Source organism: Hylobates moloch, unplaced genomic scaffold (assembly GCF_009828535.3).
Source record: "Hylobates moloch isolate HMO894 unplaced genomic scaffold, HMol_V3 SCAFFOLD_6, whole genome shotgun sequence".
In the NCBI taxonomy this organism is placed as follows: Eukaryota; Metazoa; Chordata; class Mammalia; order Primates; family Hylobatidae; genus Hylobates; species Hylobates moloch.
The window spans coordinates 117,816,184-117,836,314 of NW_026652281.1; the positions used below are offsets into that span (position 1 = coordinate 117,816,184).

At 41.7% G+C, this 20,131-nt stretch overlaps 2 protein-coding genes across 2 annotated transcripts in view; both read left to right on the forward strand.

Annotated features, from left to right (window-relative positions):
- Positions 1-6,284: 6,284 nt before the first annotated feature.
- On the forward strand, positions 6,285-14,498 carry LOC131383649 (protocadherin alpha-1). Its single transcript, XM_058439934.1, has 2 exons — positions 6,285-8,678; positions 11,666-14,498. Exons 1-2 carry the CDS (start codon positions 6,285-6,287, stop codon positions 11,753-11,755), a joined length of 2,484 nt encoding a protein of 827 aa, XP_058295917.1. The 3' UTR covers positions 11,756-14,498.
- A 608-nt stretch (positions 14,499-15,106) lies between these two features.
- The window catches only part of LOC116471606 (protocadherin alpha-C2), a 206,068-nt gene continuing 201,043 nt past the window's right edge, over positions 15,107-20,131 (forward strand). The window contains exon 1 of the mRNA XM_058439929.1: positions 15,107-17,678. Within this exon, the coding sequence (XP_058295912.1) occupies positions 15,291-17,678 (2,388 nt within the window). The 5' untranslated portion in view covers positions 15,107-15,290. The remainder of the gene's footprint in view (positions 17,679-20,131) is intronic.

The following is a 20,131-nucleotide window of genomic DNA, read 5'->3' on the forward strand; positions in this document are numbered from 1 at the left end:
ACTTGTAGGCAGCATGTAATTGGGTCTTTTTTTGATTCACTTAGTCAGTTTTTTTTTCTCTTTCTTTTTCTTTTCTTTTCTTTCTTTTTTTTTATTTTGAGACGGGTTTTGCTCTGTCACTCAGGCTAGAGTGCAGTGGTATGGTATTGGCTCACTGCAGCCTTGATCTCTCAGGCCCAAGTGATCCTCCCACCTCACCCTCCTAAGTAGCTGAGAGTACAGGTGCATGCCACCATGTCCAGCTAATTTTGTTTATTTTTTGTAGAGACAAGGTCTTACTATGTTGACTAGGTTGGTCTTGAACTCCTGGGCTCAAGCAATCCTCCCACTTTGGCCTTCCAAAATGTTGGAATTACAGGCATGAGCCTCTACACCTAGCCTAAGACTTTTTCTTTTTTATTTATTTTCAAAAGTTTGCCTGTTATATGTCTTGGTGTGGAGTCCTTGGAGTTCACTTACCTCTCTATATTGTTTATCAAATTTGGGAACTTTTTAGCCATTTTTCGAGTTATTTTTAGCCTTGTCTTCTTTGCCTTTTCTTTCAGTACTCCATTGACATGAATGTTGGAGCTTTTGTTACGTTCCCACATGTCCCCAAGGTACTGTTCTTTTTTATTCTTTTAGTCTATTTTGTTGCTGTTTTTCAAATTGCGTAATTTTATTTATTTACTTATTTGTTATGTTTTTAGAGATGGGGTCATGCTCTGTTGCCCTGGCTGGAGTGCAGTGGCATGATCATACTGCACCATAACCTCAAACTCCTGGGCTTAAGCAATCCTCCCACCTTCACCTCCCAAAGTGCTAGCTGTGATTACAGGTGTGAGCCACTGTGCCCTGCCCAGATTCAGTATTTTCTATTTTTCTTTTAGTTTCCTTATTCTCTTTTTTGACCACTCCATTCTTCTATTTGGGTTTTTATTTTGGTTATTGTAATTTTTTCCAAAATTTTCATTTGGTTCTTTTCATCATCTATTTATTTGCTGAGACGTTCTATTTCATTGCTGAGGGTTTCTATTTTTTATTTGTTTCAAGCATATTTGCAATTGCTCATTGAAGCATTTTCATGGTGACTGCTTTAAAATTTTTGTCACAGAATTCTAACAGCTCTTTCATCTCATTGTTGGCATCGGTATGTTATTTTTTAAATTTAATTTATCTTCTTGGTTATTGGAACAATGAGTAATTTCTTCATATTGAAACTTGAACATTTTTATATCATGTTTTGAGACTCTGGAGCTTACTTACTCTATTTTAGCTAGTTTCTCCTGACACTGTTCTGTCAGAGAGAGCATTGGCACTATCTCATTACTGTCACTTGAAGATAAAGCCCAAGTTTCCCATAGACCTACACTGACAAATGCGTGGACATGTCCTCTATACTTCTAGGTGGGGTGGAAGTTTTGGCCCCACCATGTGTTCTCCATAGACACTAAGGTAGAGATGCCCTTGTTATCACATGGTGAAAGGTCTTGGCTTTCCACTAAACCTCCTCTGACATCACCTGATATGGTTTGGATATTTGTCCTCTTCAAATCTTATGTTGAATTGTGATGCCTAATGTTGGAGGTGAGGCTATCAGGAGGTGTTTGGGTCATAAGAGTGCATCCCTCATGAATGACTTGGTGCTATTCTTGGGGTAGTGAGTGAGCTCCCACTCTGTGAGTTCACACAAGATCTAGTTGCTTAAAAGAGTGTGGTATCTCCTTCCTTTTCCTCTTGCTGTCTCTCTAATCATGTGATATGCTGGTTTTCCCTTCGTGTTCAGCCATGATTGGCAGCTTCCTGAGGCCTTCACCAGAAGCAGACGCCAACACCCTGCTTCCTGTACAGCATGCAGAACCATGAGGCAAATAAACCTCCTTTTTTTATAGATTACCCAGTCTCAGATATTTCTTTATAGCAACACAAAATGAACTAATACAGAAAATTGGTACCAAAGACTGGGGTGTTTCTATAAAGATATCTGAAGATGTGGAAGCAGCTTTGGAGCTGGGTAACGGGCTGAGATTGGAAGAATTTGGAGGTCTCAGAAGAAGACAGGAAGATGAGGGAAAGTTTGGAACTTCTTAGAGACTTGTTAAGTGGTTGTGACAAAAATGCTGATAGAAATATGGATAGCAAAGGCCAAGCTGATGAGTTCTCATATGGAAATGAGGAATTTATTGGGAAATGGAGCAAAGGTCATTCTTGTTATGCCTTAACAAAGAACTTGGCTGCATTGTGTCAATGTCCTGGGGATTTGTGGAGGGTTGAACTTAAGTATGATTACCTAGGATATCCGGTGGAAGAAATTTCTTTCTTTCTTATTTTTTTTTTTTAGGCGGAGTCTTGCTTTGTAGCAGGCTGGAGTGCAGTGGCGCAATCTCGGTTCACTGCAAGCTCCACCTCCCGGGTTCATGCCATTCTCCTGTCTCATCCTCCCGAGTAGCTGGGACTACAGGCGCCTGCCACCACGCCTGGCTAATTTTTTTTTTTTTTGTATTTTTTTAGTAGAGACAGGGTTTCACCATGTTAGCCAGGATGATCTCGATCTCCTGACCTCGTGATCCACCCACCTCGGCCTCCCAAAGTGCTGGGATTACAGACATGAGCCACCGTGCCCAGCCAGGTGGAAGAAATTTCTAAGCAGTGAAGCATTCAAGATGTGGCATGGCTGCTTCTAACAACCTGTGATTAGATATGGGAGCAAATAAATGACTTAAAGTTAGAACTTATATTTAAAAGTGAAGTGGAGTGTAAAAATTTGGAAAAGTCACAACCTGGCCACGTAGTAAGAGAAGAAAAAAGCATTTTCAGGAAATAGATTCAGGAGGGCTACAGAGAAACCACTTGCCATGGAGATTAGCATGACTAAAAGGGAGGCAAATGCTAATACCTAAGATAATGGGGAAAAGGCCTCTAAGCCATTTCAGAAATCTTCCAGATAGTCCCTCCCATCACAGATCCAGAGACCTAGGAGTAAAGAATGAGTTTGAGGACCCGGCCCAAGGCCCTGCTGGCATGTGAAGCCTTGGGACACTGCTCCCGGGATCCTGACTGCCCTGGCTCCAGCTGGAGCCCAAAGGACCACAGGTACAGCTCTGGCCACTGTGTTGGAGAGTGCAGACCACCATGAACTTTAATGGTTTCCACATGGTGTTAAGCCTGTAGGCACACAGAATGCAAGTGTGAAGGAGGCTTGGCTGCTTCCACCTAGATTTCAGAGGATGTATCAGAAAGCCTGGATGCCTAGGCAGAAGCCTGCCATAGGGTGGAGCTCCCATAAAGAACTTCTACTAGAGCAATTCCCAGGAGAAATGTGGAGCTGGAGCTCTCCCACCGAGTTTTCACCAGCATACTTTCTAATGGAGCTGTGGGAAGGGGGCCACCATCCTCTAGATCTGAGAATAATATGAGAATGCCACCAGCAGCTTGCACCCTGAGCCTGGAGAAGCTGCAGGCATTCAATTCTAAGCCATGATATCAGCCATGGGTGTTGCACCCTACAAAGGCATGGAGGTGGGGCTGCTCAATGCCTTAGGAGTCTGCTCTGTGCACCAGTATGCCCTGGATGCAGGACATGGGGTCAATAATTATTTTGGAGCTTTAAGATTTAATGTCTGCCCTGTGTGGTTTCAGACTTGTGTGGGGCCTGTTCCTTTCTTCTGGCTGTTTTCTCCCTTTTAGAATGGGAATGTTTACCCAATGCAATGCCTGCACCACCATTGTATCTTTTTTTTTTTAACCTTACAGGCTCATAGGTAGAAGGAACTTGCCTTGAGTCTCAGATGGGACTTGGGACTTTTGATTGAGTTGATGCTGGAACAAGTTAAAACTTTGGGAGAACTATCAGTGAGGAATGATTGGATTATGCAATGTGAGAAGGACATGAGACTTGGAGGGCTGGGGTGGAATGATATGGTTTGGATATTTGGCTCCTCCGAATCTCTTGTTGAAAAGTGATCCCCAATGTTGGAGGTGGACCTAGTTGTGGGTGTTTTTGTCATGGGGGCGGATTCCTCATGAATGGCTTGGTGCTTGGTAATGAGTGAATTACCACTCTGTGAGTTCACATGATATATATTTTTTAAGAGTGTGGCACCTCCTCCCTCTCTCTCTTGCTTTCTTTCTCTCTTACCATGTGATATGCTGGCTTCCCCTTTGCTTTCAGTTGTGATTGGAAGCTTCCAGAGGCCCTCACCAAAGGCAGATGCTGGCACTATGCTTCTTACATAGCCTGGAGAACCGTGAGCCAAATAAACCTCTTTTCTTTATAGATTACCCAGCCTCAGGTATTCCTTTATAGCAATGCAAAATGGACTAATGCACCACCCCAGCAGAGATGGGGAGGTGGCACTGTGTTATTTTCTGCATAGGGGTACTAGTCCAGGCTGTCCACATGGTCTCCCCTGATACCACAACTGTGGAGCTTGCTAGCAGTTGGGGGAATGAAAGTCTCAGTTTCATTTTTTGGCCTGATCTGATACCAACAGAAGTATTGGGGTTCCTCATTAACAGCTTTGCAAGAGCGTTAATCTAGATTCCCCACTCAACTTTTGCTGGTGTGGGGCCACAGTTTTTTTCTGTGGTGATTACCTGGAGTAAATGATTATCTAGGAGCTTTTTGTCTTGCTAGGCTGCCTATTTCCTGGTCCTTTGTCTAGAGAAAGCATGCTTTTTTTTTTTTGAGCTTTTTGCATCAGTACCAATGATGTTTCTGGTTGTTGGCTTCTTCTGGTCCAAGTCTGGAATAGATAAGGCAAAAATCCAGAGAGTTCGCCACTGTGTCATTCTTCAAAATTTATGACACATTAAAGTATTTTGCACTTTCAAATGTTGACAACGTTCTCCAAATCTGCTAACCTTTAGAATGTTTCCAAGTTTAAAGTTTGCTTCACTTTTGGACTAAGAGAATATTCATGTATCTTACGTTGCTCTATCTTTTGTAATAAAGTAATTACTACATTGAACTGTTAAAATATATAAACTGCTTGTTAAAAATAAAATAGCTCCATGTTTTGTCTATATCTTAATTGTCAAGTAAACAAGGATTTAGGCTTTCTGATTATGAAGACATACTGGATTAAATAATCCTAATTCACATTAATATCCTTAACTATTCTTAGTACTTAAAATATAAACATTATGGCCATTCCTTCAAAAAAAACTAGTGATAGCTTATTCTGATCACATTTCTTTGTCAAACTAAGATGTAGCTATGGATTCTGATTATGAATTGGATTGAAATTGAAAGAGAGGTTTATTAATAGGTAGGTTATTCTCAAATTATTTTTTAAATATATCTTTGCATTAGATTTACATTTTTCTTTTGACTACGGACTATATTAAGATTCTCAGTATGTGTCTCTGATATTGCGATTCAATATCCATATGATTTTTGGTGTAATATGACAATGTTTGGTCTTGATAAGAAAAAAGCATGGCTGAAAATTTAACATAGGAATAAAAGATCTAGTGGACACCGATTCAATTATGAGTGCTGACTTTTGGAAGTCAGAGTTATAAGTTCAATACTTAGGTCATTATGTTATATAACAAGCAACAAAGGAAAATGTCACAAATATCTTTATTCTAACAGTTAAAGTATCAGAAAATGATGAAGTTGTTCATACCACATTAAAGGAATTTTACATGTGTTCAGGAATTTTCCAAAAATGTCATCTGTAAGTACCTGATAACTATATATACATGTGCATATGTACGTGTGTGTGTACAATATCATTTAAAAAATAAACACCCAAGCTATCCTAGAATAAGGTAAATCATATCAGTCCAAGTACCTTATTTTAAAACTTTGACAATCAGTTGCAAATATTTAATAATAAAAATATATGAGCTGATAAATCGTTTTAAATAAAATGATGTAAGGAGAGGTTAAGTATATCTTAAAGTTTCTAATTCAATTGTAATATGTTTGTAATCATTACTAAAGGAAGATACTGGATTACACACTCTCCAATGAGATTTGAAATGTCCTGGGTCTTAAAAGGACATAAAATTGAAAATGATTGCATTTAACAAATTGCAGACAGATATAGAGATTGCATTTTGAAAATCAATGAATGGATCTAAAATTTACATTGGCCACATGATGTCGCTGTACACCACAAAGTCTTGTCAATAGAAAGGAGCTACTGATCACTAAAAGTAAAGGAGGAAGCTCCATTTCGTCACCGCTTGAGAAAAGACAGAAACGGTAAAGAGATAAATGATTGGAAATATTAGATAAAATAGCATGATTTTGAAGTAAGGGGAGAGCATAAGAAAGGTGTAGTCCTTTTGCAATGGTGTTTTCTAGGAGAGGAGGCCTGGGAGCCTGGGATCTGCTTCTTTCGCTTCTGCTCCTCGCAGCCTGGGAGGTGGGGAGCGGCCAGCTCCACTACTCGATCCCGGAGGAAGCCAAACACGGCACCTTCATTGGCCGCATTGCTCAGGACCTGGGACTGGAGCTGGCGGAGCTAGTGCCGCGCCTGTTCCGGGTGGCGTCCAAAACACACAGGGACCTTCTGGAGGTAAATCTGCAGAATGGCATTTTGTTTGTGAATTCTCGGATCGATCGCGAGGAGCTGTGCCAGTGGAGCGCGGAGTGCAGCATCCACCTGGAGTTGATGGCCGACAGGCCGCTGCAGGTTTTCCATGTGGAGGTGAAGGTGAAAGATATTAACGATAATCCACCCGTCTTCAGGGGCAGAGAACAAATAATATTTATTCCTGAATCTAGACTCTTGAATTCGCGTTTTCCGATAGAAGGAGCTGCTGATGCAGACATTGGTGCTAACGCTCTTCTAACGTACACGCTCAGCCCGAGTGATTATTTCTCTTTGGATGTAGAGGCAAGTGATGAACTGAGTAAATCTCTTTGGCTTGAATTGAGAAAATCTTTGGATAGAGAAGAAACACCAGAACTTCACTTATTACTGACAGCCACTGACGGGGGCAAACCGGAGCTGCAAGGTACAGTTGAGCTGCTGATCACCGTCCTCGACGTTAATGATAACGCCCCACTGTTTGACCAGGCCGTATACAGAGTCCACTTATCAGAGACTACAGCAAATGGAACATTAGTGACCACATTAAATGCGTCTGACGCTGACGAAGGTGTAAATGGTGAAGTCGTCTTTTCCTTTGACAGTGGCATTTCTCGTGACATTCAAGAAAAATTCAAAGTTGACTCCAGCTCAGGAGAAATTAGGTTAATTGATAAACTGGATTATGAAGAAACAAAATCCTACGAAATTCAAGTAAAGGCAGTTGATAAAGGAAGTCCTCCGATGTCAAATCACTGCAAGGTTTTGGTGAAAGTGCTGGATGTAAATGATAATGCTCCAGAACTGGCGGTCACTTCATTGTATTTGCCTATCAGAGAGGACGCTCCACTCAGCACCGTCATCGCCCTCATCACCGTGTCTGACCGTGACTCAGGTGCCAACGGGCAGGTGACTTGCTCCTTAATGCCCCACGTGCCCTTCAAGCTGGTGTCCACCTTCAAGAATTACTACTCTTTGGTGTTGGACAGCGCCCTGGATCGTGAGAGCCTGTCGGTCTATGAGCTGGTGGTGACCGCACAGGACGGGGGCTCGCCTTCGCTGTGGGCCACGGCCAGCGTGTCCGTGGAGGTGGCCGACGTGAATGACAACGCGCCAGCGTTCGCGCAGCCCGAGTACACAGTGTTCGTGAAGGAGAACAACCCGCCAGGCTGCCACATCTTCACGGTGTCTGCGCGGGACGCGGACGCGCAGGAGAACGCGCTGGTGTCCTATTCGCTGGTGGAGCGGCGGGTGGGCGAGCGCGCGCTGTCGAGCTACGTGTCGGTGCACGCGGAGAGCGGCAAGGTGTACGCGCTGCAGCCGTTGGACCACGAGGAGCTGGAGCTGCTGCAGTTCCAGGTGAGCGCGCGGGATGCGGGCGTGCCGCCTCTGGGCAGCAACGTGACGCTGCAGGTGTTCGTGCTGGACGAGAACGACAACGCTCCGGCGCTGCTGGCGCCTCGAGTGGGTGGCACTATTGGTGCAGTCAGTGAGCTGGTGCCGCGATTGGTGGGTGCGGGTCATGTGGTGGCGAAGGTGCGCGCAGTGGACGCCGACTCCGGCTACAACGCGTGGCTGTCCTATGAACTGCAGCCGGCAGCAGGCGGCGCGCACATCCCGTTCCGCGTGGGGCTGTACACGGGCGAGATCAGCACGACTCGTGTCCTGGACGAGGCTGACTTGTCGCGCTACCGCCTTCTGGTGCTAGTGAAGGATCACGGTGAGCCGGCGCTGACAGCCACGGCCACTGTGCTTGTGTCTCTGGTGGAGAGCGGCCAGGCGCCAAAGGCGTCTTCCCGGGCGTCGGTGAGTGTCGCGGGCCCAGAGGCGGCGCTGGTGGATGTCAACGTGTACCTGATCATCGCCATCTGCGCGGTGTCCAGCCTGCTGGTGCTCACACTGCTGCTGTACACAGCGCTGCGGTGCTCAGTGCCGCCCACCGAGGGCGCGTGTGCGCCGGGCAAGCCCACTCTGGTGTGCTCCAGCGCGGTGGGGAGCTGGTCGAACCCACAGCAGAGGCGGCAGAGGGTGTGCTCTAGCGAGGGCCCACCCAAGACCGACCTCATGGCCTTCAGCCCAGGCCTATCTCCAAGTCTTAACATGTCAGAAAGAAATGAACAACCAGAAGCGAATTTGGATCTTTCTGGTAATGTAAGTCCAACTTTCGAGTTTTGGCTTTGAATATTTTTCATATTTAACTTGTCTAGTCATCTTTTCAAATATCACTTTAAAAAATGTCTTCAAGGTGTTCACTAACGTTGAAATAAATCATAACATTCAATGTAGATATCCTATTAATAGCAGTTTTGTCTTGAATGGAACTAGAAAGCAAAGAAAAATGTAGGGACAAATTGTCGTATTTCTTGATTTAAATGGCAAGTTAAAAAAGCTACAATACAAGGTACAATAAAAGGTAATGTTGATCATATTTAACACAATATCTCAATGTAGTAAAATAACAGTGACATATTCAGGGTAAATTATTATGTTATCTTTTCTGGTGAAATGTCAAGCCCGGGACAAACAATTCTTGACAAACTTACAGAAATCATCTGCCTTTCCTTTACGTGGCTAAGTTTCAAAGTGAACAATAAACTGAATAGTTTTAAGCAAATGTAATTTAAAATACATTTATTGGCCGGAGGCAGTGGCTCATGCCTGTAATCCCAAAACTTTGGGTGGCTGAGGCAGACGGATCACCTGAGATCAGGAGTTTGAGACTAGCCTGGACAACATGGTGAAACCCCAGTCTCAACTAAAAATACAAAAAAATTGGCCAGGCATGGTGGCGGGAGCCTGTAATCCCAGCTACTGGTGAGGCTGAGGCAGGAGAATCGCTTGAACTCGGGAGGCAGAGGTTGTAGTGAACCGATATCGCACCATTGCACTCTAACCCGGGCGACAGAGTGAGACTATGTCAAAACAAAAACAAAAACAAACCAAAACCGACCAACTAACCAAACAAACAAAAAACACCATTTATTGCCGGGCGCGGTGGCTCACGCCTGTAATCCCAGCACTTTGGGAGGCTGAGGCAGGTGGATCACGAGGTCGGGAGATCGAGACCATCCTGGCTAACATGGTGAAACCCCGTCTCTACTAAAAAATACAAAAAATTAGCCGGGCGTGGTGGCGGGCGCCTGTAGTCCCAGCTACTCGGGAGGCTGAGGCAGGAGAATGGCATGAACCCAAGAGGCGGAGCTTGCAGTGAGCCGAGATCGCGCCACTGCACTCCAGCCTGGGTGACAGAGCGACACTCCGTCTCAAACAAACAAACAAACAAACAAACAAACAAACAAAAAACAGCATTTATTGGGCGATTTGTTTAATTTCTTTATGAAAACATACAACCACGACTTCATCGTCATTGTGAACAATTTCCTGATGCTATTTAACCTTGAATTCTCCTGGGTCTAGAAGGCTTAATATTGCATGGATTTGCTATTTCGGGGGATCCAGTTAGGAAACACTTATTAAGCACCTCCCATTCCTCCCATTCACTCACAAATGTTCTAAAACCCTTTACTTTTTAGCTCATTCGATCCTTCCAACGATTTTATGAAGTGAAGACTAGTCACATTTTGTGGATAAAGGTGCTGAGGCTCAGAAAACCTAAGTTCAGTATTATTACTAAGTTTTCTTCAAATTTCCCGAGGATATCCAAAACTTGCTTGCTGTAATACAGTTCTTTACCTTTCCTAAAATGTTTAAGGTAGCTTACAGTGGAAGAAATTTGCAAAAGCAAATTATTAAAAAATCTGCTTAAGGCCAAAGTAAAAGATCAAGAGAAAGGTGGGAGTCATTATTTCAAAAATCAAGCCTAGGCTGAGTGCAAATCCCAGTACTTACCTTCCTGTAGGTCAATATAGAAGTATGAAAGATAACAATAAAAGGAAATTCTCTATACCATTTCTTCAAGAGAGAAAAAATAGCCTCTTCCTGCTACAAAATCAAGGAAGATTTGATTACTGATGATTTTGTAAAGGTTGAGCAATATACTGGGCAGCACGTTTTATAGCAGTTTTGGAAAACCCACGGAAATATCCTTGATGTAGACATCATTGTATTTGCTAGTCATTCAGTCAAGGGCATAATGTTAAATTTTATTTCGTATGTTTACTTCTGAAGTTACTTAAATATTAAATGAATATATTTTTGTTTGTCAAACATTCAAACACACGTGAATGTCCCCTTGTGAAGGCATTCTATGAGAAATTAATATAATTTGCTAGTTAAGTTTTCAGAGATTTGAGTTGATACAGAGTTGTTGCTTAGAGTATTGTAAAAAATAGGCTGTAAGCATGTTCTGTAACTTTTAATATATTATCGTACTCAGCCTTTTGGCAAGAATCAGAAAAAGATAATCTTAGGATCCTGTTGCCAAGAAAATGTCCCAGTTCCTCAAAATATGAGACAAACTTTGCAGGATTATAAAATTGGAAAAAATAGATCAGAAAATCACAAAATAATTTCTCTTTCCAATTCACATTACTATGTCCCCAAAGCTTCATTTGCTAACAATATTAATGGCCAGGCTTAGGATTGCCTTTAGATACATTCAATATTTCTTTATTTAGTTTTCTAGGTTAGTTGAGGGTATTAACCTGAAGGTGAATCACAAATAATAATGAATTACTATTAAACCAAAATAAATGGGTGTAGGAGTACAAAATTTGAAAAGTAATTTTTATGAAAAGGTTAATTCTAGAATGGAAGAAAAGATGATTGTGGAGTGGTATTGTCACTTAGTATTTATTTTAATGTAAATGTGAATGGATTTCCCATTGGTAGTTAAAGTTCTTGCTCCATTCCGAATCTTCATGTAGTTAACACAACTTTCAATAGGTTTATCTTTCTTCACAAGATTTCTTCCACAAACTAGTAAGGTATCATTTGAGGGACCTTAGAGACTTGTGGTCAGTGAAAGATGCAAATAGATGAAAATCAGAAATAGTTTATATTGGTAGCCACTACCAATATTCCTCTGAGAATGCTGGAGGATTTCACTTTTCTGTTGTTTTGAGGTAGCACGATGGTGTGATTTCCTTTGGCCAATGAATTGTGAATGGTGTGTCACTTCCAAGCAGAATTATGTAACTGCCAGTGAAAGACTCTTCTGCTATCTTTTCCTGTTACAGCAATTACGTAAGCACTGGTTGATACTGAGATGCCATAAAGTCAAAGCAATCCAGGATGCTGAGCCAACATGTGGAGAAAAGCTGTCATAGGAAGTCCCCAGTAACTACAAAGGACTCTGCAGGAGCAAGAAATAAAATTATGTTTATTTTAGAGGAAAAACTGAATGTTAACTCACAACAGCATATGTATTGGGGTCCCACTGCCATTAAGCTAATATGAACAGAATACATTTTAAGAGGAGGGCATTTTTTTTTTTTACAACAGGAAATACAACTGTAGGAGAACATTATTGTTGACACTTTTTACTAAGACATCTGACCGTTAAGCAGATTAGATAACTTGAATTCCATGGAAAAAATCTACTGTGTTTTGATTTCTTTTTCTTAAATATAAAAGGTAGCAGAATAATAATAATAAACTGAAATTTAAAATGTCATAGATATTCCTTCATTTTTCTTGCTTAGCATCCATTCCTCCTGTTGTTTTTTCTTCTGGGGTCTTCTAGTAGTTTTGTGAAAGACTAGGTTGAAGGTTTTGCAAGAACGAGTGCTTGGACATGTAAATGTTAAGGGATATACAGTTGCATAGATAGGTGCAAAGGGTATAATTTTAGCTATGGGTACTGTATTAGTTTCCTTGGGCTGATGCAACAAATTACCACAGACTTGGTGGCTTGACATAACAGAAATTTATTCTCTTACAGAGTCTCCATAAGAATAAATTTCTTCTCTCTTACAGAGGCCAGAAGTCCAAAATCAACGTGTTTCCTGGGCCACATTTCTTCTGAGGACTTTAGGGGAAAATTTTTTCTTGCATCTTCCAGCTTCTGGTAGCTCTTGGCATTGCTTGGCTTGTGGCAGCGTAACTCCAGTTCCTGCCTCTGTCTTCACATTTCCTTCTTTGCTGTGTTACTATATTCCTTCTCTTTTTCTGTCTTTTATAAGGGGCAACCATCACTGGATTTATGGCCTTCTGTGATCTAGGATGATCTCATATCAAGATCCTCATCTTTGTTACATCTGCAAAGACCTTTATTCCAAATAAGGTCACTTATTTGAACCTCAGAAAAGTGATGTATTTTGGGGTATCTTTGACCCAAAACAGGTACCAAGAGATATCAAGTGCAGTGGGAGGAAGGATATTTGCTGAGCATGGCTTCTTAGTCTCTTTTCCCGGTTGTGGGGGAAATGTACTTGCATATCTGGCAATAGTATTCTATCTCCGGGGGAAGGGGGAAATATTCTATATTCTCAGAAATCCTAAATAACAACACAGAATGCCTCTTATACCCCCACATATGTCATTCTGAATATCCAGTATAATTAATTACCTTATATGATTGCAGAAATTGTCTCAAGCAAGCCATGTTTCCTGAAGCTAGCATCTGGATTCTAGGTATAATTCCTTCTATGTGTCAACAGCGGTCAATGTTGGCCATAGATTAAATAATAATTACTGGGTATCATACATATGCAATTGCTTTGCAACTACATAATGCTGTAACGACCAGTTCTGTAGCTATCTGCCATCTGTTTAAGCTCCAGGAGAATTTGGCACATGCCATGACCTCCACTTTTCAGTTCACATAAGAACCAGCCTCCCACTTTTCAGTTCACATAATTTAGGTGGAAGTGATTTCATTTCCTGGCTTCAAGAACGAACAAGTGGACCCATGTCCAGCCAATGTGAGAAAAATCACAATTATTGACAAAAGGAAATTAACATCATCCAAACTGGGCTGTAGGAAGTAATATCCAGGATTTTTGCTGGACTATTAGAAAAGGGCACTTTCTGGTAAGAGTCACCAAACTGGTAACGTTTAGTCTAGAAAGCTACTTTGGCCATTTTGCCAGCAGATGGGAAAAGTCTATCTGAGAAGAAGGTCAGCAGGGGAAAAGGAATTATAAATGTGGAGATTATTTTCCTTATGGAATTATGGAAGGGTGTAGACCCAGCTCTGTCTGAAACCAGTAATTAATTATCCATTTCCATGTACAAGTCAGTACAGGATTCTCTGGTTTATTTTTGCTTAAATCGGTTAACTTGGGATTTATTGTTAGAGTATGATTAATATAAATACACATTTCCATAGATGGTACAAATGAGTATCTTAAGATACTGTACATGAGGGAAAAAATTGTTATTGGAATAAAAGCTAGCTTTTCTTAACAAGAGCTTTGCTTTTCTCTTATGGACATTGCAAATTTTGCAATTAATTTTACTTTTCTCTTTGCTGTAGGAAGCTGAAAACAAAATTGTGACACGGTTAGAGTAACTGAAAGTGACCCTTTATTATGCATTTTGTATGCTATCCCACTCCTTGATTCATTTTATTTCATCCTCATCTTATCATTATTCTATTTTCATTTTTTTTTACTGTGAAGGGATCAGCTAAAAATTAACAAAAGAAGATATTCTCAAGTAATTAACACTAAAAAAGAGATCAATTGTATTGTTCTTGCATAAAAGTCTAAATGTAATGGAAAAGGAAATATTCTAAATTAATGGTACATTATCCAAATGAGAAACAAATAAATTATTAATTTAAAAACATCTGCAAACAATTCAAAAATCAAAATTAAATCACAAAAAAGTATATATACACACATATCTTCAATGAACCAAAATACCTTTAATTACTATGTTCTTCGTTTGAAGAAACAGTGAAAAATGCTAATATACCCAAAAGAATTGAAAGCAGGATCGCAAAGAAATATTTGCACACCCATGTTCATGGCAGCACTGTTCACAACAGTCAAGAAATGGAAGCAACTCAAATGTCCACGAATACTTGAATGAATAAACAAAACGTAGTGTATACATATGTTGGACTATTATTCAGCCTTAAAAAGGAAAGAAGTCCTGTCACATGTTACAACATGGATGAACCTTGAGGAACCATCCACGGATGCTTGAATGAATAAACAAAACGTGGTGTATACATACGATGGACTAGTATTCAGCCTTAAAAAGGAAATAAATCTTGTCACATGCTACAACGTGGATGAACCTTGAGGACATTGTGCTAAGTGAAATAGGCCAGTCACAAAAAGACAAATACTGTACAAGTCGACTTACATGAAATATCTAAAGTAGTGAAATTCACAGAAATAGAAAATAGGACTGTGGCTACCAGAGACTGGAGTGAGGGTGAAAAGCAGAGTTGTTGTGTAATGGGTATAGAGTTTCTGTTTTCCAAGATGAAAAATTTGTAACAATGTGAATATACTTAACATTACTGAAATGTACATTTAATCATAGTTAATATGGTAATTTTAAATTTTATGTTGTTTTTTTTTAACCAGAGTAAAAACGGGTAAAAAGGTAATATATTTTAGGGCTTAAAATAGTTATTTTTTTCCAAGATGAAAGCTATGAGTAAACTTAAACCAGAAAATCGACTAGTTTTAAATCTACAGAATAAACAGTAGAGCCTTCCTTTTAGCCACATGATGTCGCTGTCCACCATAGAGTGTTATCTAGGAAGGAAAATACCCAGAGCCCCTTTGTTACTTCAGAGAAATGGAGGAATAAGAGAAGCAGCAGGACTTTAACAGAGACTAGAATATTTAAATTTTTGCAAAACATGCTCTTCTAATTTGATCAAATCATTGAGGATAGGTAATGGCGTCTGTTATCAGAAGGGGCCGAGGGGCCTGGACACGGCTACTCTCGCTTCTGCTCCTCGCAGCCTGGGAGGTGGGGAGCGGCCAGCTCCACTACTCCGTCTCCGAGGAGGCCAAACACGGCACCTTCGTGGGCCGCATCGCGCAGGACCTGGGGCTGGAGCTGGCGGAGCTGGTGCCGCGCCTGTTTCGGGTGGCGTCCAAAACACACGGGGACCTTCTGGAGGTAAATCTGCAGAATGGCATTTTGTTTGTGAATTCTCGGATCGACCGGGAGGAGCTGTGCGGGCGGAGCGCGGAATGTAGCATCCACCTGGAGGTAATCGTGGACAGGCCGCTGCAGGTTTTCCATGTGGACGTGGAGGTGAAGGACATTAACGACAACCCGCCAGTATTTCCAGTGACAGTAAAGACTATCCGGTTTCCCGAATCGAGGCTGCTTGATTCTCGCTTTCCTCTAGAGGGAGCATCTGATGCAGATATAGGAGTAAATGCTCTTCTCTCCTACAAGCTCAGCTCCAGTGAGTTTTTCTTCCTAGATATACAGACAAATGATGAACTAAGCGAATCTTTGTCTCTCGTGCTGGGGAAATCGCTGGACAGAGAGGAAACTGCTGAGGTTAATTTGTTACTGGTGGCTACTGATGGGGGCAAACCTGAGCTCACGGGCACCGTTCAAATACTTATTAAGGTATTAGATGTAAATGACAATGAACCAACTTTTGCCCAATCAGTTTACAAAGTAAAATTGTTAGAGAATACTGCAAATGGGACCTTAGTGGTTAAGTTAAACGCTTCTGATGCAGATGAAGGATCAAACAGCGAGATTGTGTATTCACTCGGTAGTGATGTGTCCTCCACTATACAGACTAAGTTTACCATAGATCCCATCTCAGGGGAAATCAGAACTAAGGGAAAATTAGATTATGAAGAAGCAAAGTCCTACGAGATTCAGGTCACTGCAACTGACAAAGGAACCCCTTCAATGTCAGGACATTGTAAAATTTCATTGAAACTGGTGGACATCAATGATAACACACCAGAAGTCTCAATAACGTCTCTCTCACTTCCCATCTCAGAGAATGCTTCCCTGGGCACGGTCGTTGCTCTCATCACGGTGTCGGATCGCGACTCTGGTACTAATGGACATGTCACCTGCTCCCTGACGCCCCACGTCCCTTTCAAGCTGGTGCCCACCTTCAAGAATTACTACTCGTTGGTGCTGGACAGCGCCCTGGACCGCGAGAGCGTGTCAGCCTATGAGCTGCTGGTGACCGCACGGGACGGGGGCTCGCCTTCACTGTGGGCCACCGCCAGCGTGTCTGTGGAGGTGGCCGACGTGAACGACAACGCGCCGGCGTTCGCACAGCCTGAGTACACAGTATTCGTGAAGGAGAACAACCCGCCGGGCTGCCACATTTTCACGGTGTCAGCGTGGGATGCAGACGCGCAGGAGAACGCGCTGGTGTCCTACTCGCTGGTGGAGCGGCGGGTGGGCGAGCGCGCGCTGTCGAGCTACGTTTCGGTGCACGCGGAGAGCGGCAAGGTGTACGCGCTGCAGCCGCTGGACCACGAAGAACTGGAGCTGCTGCAGTTCCAAGTGAGCGCGCGGGATGCGGGCGTGCCGCCTCTGGGCAGCAACGTGACGCTGCAGGTGTTCGTGCTGGATGAGAACGATAACGCGCCGGCACTGTTGGCACCTAGGGCTGGCACCGCTGCTGGCGCGGTGAGTGAGCTGGTGCCGTGGTCGGTGGGTGCAGGGCACGTAGTGGCGAAGGTGCGCGCAGTGGACGCTGACTCAGGCTACAACGCGTGGCTTTCGTACGAGCTGCAGCTGGGTACTGGCAGCGCTCGCATCCCATTCCGCGTGGGGCTATACACGGGTGAGATCAGCACGACACGTGCCCTAGAGGAGGTGGACTCGCCTCGCCACCGCCTACTCGTGCTGGTGAAGGACCACGGCGAGCCGGCGTTGACAGCCACGGCCACTGTGTTGGTGTCGTTGGTGGAAAGTGGCCAGGCACCCAAGGCCTCGTCGCGGGCGTGGGTGGGCGCCGCGGGCTCGGAGGCTACGCTGGTGGATGTCAACGTGTACCTGATCATCGCCATCTGCGCGGTATCCAGCCTGTTGGTGCTTACGGTGCTGCTGTACACGGCGCTGCGGTGCTCGGTGCCGCCCACCGAGGGTGCGCGCGCACCAGGAAAGCCCACGCTGGTGTGCTCCAGCGCCGTGGGGAGCTGGTCTTACTCGCAGCAGAGGCGGCAGAGGGTGTGCTCTGGGGAGGACCCGCCCAAGACGGACCTCATGGCCTTCAGCCCTAGTTTATCTCAAGGTCCAGACTCCACAGAAGACAGACAGCTCTCAGAATCAGAATACGTAGGAAAGGTGAGTCTTTTAATTTTTCTTGCCAATTCTAAAATTGTTTTTTTTTTAAATTCTATATGATTTCTACTAGTTTTTTAGATTCATAGTTCTTCATTTATTTTATATCATCCTACTGTGCGATATTGAATATGAATTAGAGATCAATTTATTGCATTTACTGAACAATTTATTTAAACAATCTACGTAACTGTTTTCTTATTTTTACATTTTGGCACTTCCATCATTAAGTCATGAGTAATAGACCATGAAACACTGAAAAACACCTCAGCAAAATTTGTAAATTAAATATTTCCCATAAATATTTTCTCTCTTAAAAATTGAAAATCACAATCGGAAGAAATTAAAGAATTTGATTATATAATACATATTTTCAATTGACACTGTCTATCCAATCTGTCAGATAGTGTTTGGAATAACCTATGTCCTGGACATTTCTTAGATTGTTCTTTGGATCAACAATGCCCTTGTCTATGCAATAGTTAATAAGCTACTTTGTTGTTGTTGTTGTTGTTGTTGTTGAGACAGAGTCTTGCTCTGTCACCTAGGCTGGAGTGCAGTGGTGTGATCTCAGCTCACTGTAACCTCTGCCTCCTAGGTTCAAGTGATTCTCCTGCCTCAGCCTCCTGAGTAACTGGGATTACAGGCGCCCACCACCACACCCGGCTATTTAAAAAAAAAAAAATTATTTTTAGTAGAGATGGGGTTTCACCATGTTGGCCAGGCTAGTCTCAAACTCCTGGCCTCAAGTGATCCACCCTCCTAGGCCTCCCAAAGTGCTGGGATTACAGGAGTGAGCCACTGCGCCTGGCCTTTTTATTTGTATTTGAAAGCAGCCTGAGTGGATATTGTAATGCCAGAATTTCCAAAAGTATGTAGCACAGGTTGTTACAACAAAATGACAGCACTTAGAAATAATTGCTAATCTTAAGTATGTTTTTTATAAGTAAAATAACACATTATTTGGTATAAAGATTTCACACTGATAAAATTTTTGAGTTATCAGGCAAAAATAGAGAGTATTGAGAAAAGAGACCCTCTCGATTTTGTTTAATTTGAAAATATTAACATTTAAAAATCACCCTGGGGTTTTTCAGGTGGTGGGACTTTTTCTTCATTTAAGTGGAGACTACCCAGTCTTTATGTTAATGGTTGATAAATCATCCTTTCAGTATCATTATCATTAGGCCATTGTGTGCAGGCCTCCCACTGCAGAGATTGACTACCTTTTTCTGGCATCTAATTCTATGCATGGGAATACATTTTCCATTAATGTGAGCTCACTCAATTTTACCTGGAAGCATCCATATTCCTAATGAAACTGGAATTTTTCCGAAAGGTGAGGCCTGGTCTTGGATGACTGCATTTTCACTTGAAACATTTATTTTGGGTAATTATAACACTGAACTCGACAAGTAAATGTTACACTTGGAAAGAATTTTTTTAGCTTTTCCAACCAAAGGAAGATGTATTGCAATAAAATAACTGTCTTAAACAGTCCTCTACTATTTAGTTCTTAGTTATTTGCTGTTTATTCTAAATATATGTGCATATTGATAAATCATAGAAATAACTTCCACTAGTGATCTTACCTTTAGCCATTTCATAGTTATGTCAGAATATCCATTTCCAAGTAATGCTTGACCACTATGTTTCTACCATAGGTAAATGATAAGCTTTTAAAATCATATTTACATATGTCCAAATCTCCAGGAGTCACAATCTGTTGCTCTATAAGTTTTTTTTTTTAATTCTTATTTACATTTTTTTCTTGGTTGTCTAAGAGATGTCTAGGTGGTAGTAGAAACTATTCACTGATACTTTATCTACAAAATGCCTCAATCTTCTAAACTCATAGTTCCTTTAATATTACCTTTATCTCTTAGTAATCAGTATGGAGTCTACTCTGTTATAAATTCTCATGTGACATCCATTTTGCAATTAGTATAACTCTTAAAGGTACTGAAAAGCACAGTATTACAATAAGTTGTCAAAGACATCTCATTAATATGAAGTCCATGAAGTCTAAAAATTTTAAATTTATCTCTTATTTTCAAACTAGCTACCATCTTTCAAAATTCAGCAAAGTGGTAATGGAATATTAACAGATACAATTATTTCTTAGGTCCATGCTTTTCAGAAATAATTCTTAAATGTTTACTTACTTCTTCATAATATAGCACAATAGAATCATTTAGAAATTATGTAAGTTTGATATTAACAAATTTCATTAATTTAACTTACATTTTTATTCATCTTGCTTGAAAAGGTTAATTCAAAATATTAATTTATTTATTCATGAAAACAACAATTGATAATTTATCCTATTCTAAATATGAATGATAAAATCTGAGTAAGTTGCAGTCCTGGCTTCCATTTAATGAATACACAGGAAACAAAAGCTGGAATGAAAACTTTTCCCCTAAATATTTAGATCACATGTTTTATTTCATTTT

Bases quoted from the DNA above. Each gene is read 5' to 3' on its own strand.
- LOC131383649 (XM_058439934.1), top strand. From the start codon at position 6,285: ATGGTGTTTTCTAGGAGAGGAGGCCTGGGAGCCTGGGATCTGCTTCTT. The intron at 8,679-11,665 runs GTAAGTCCAACT...TTCCTGTTACAG, and splicing joins ATTTGGATCTTTCTGGTAAT to CAATTACGTAAGCACTGGTT.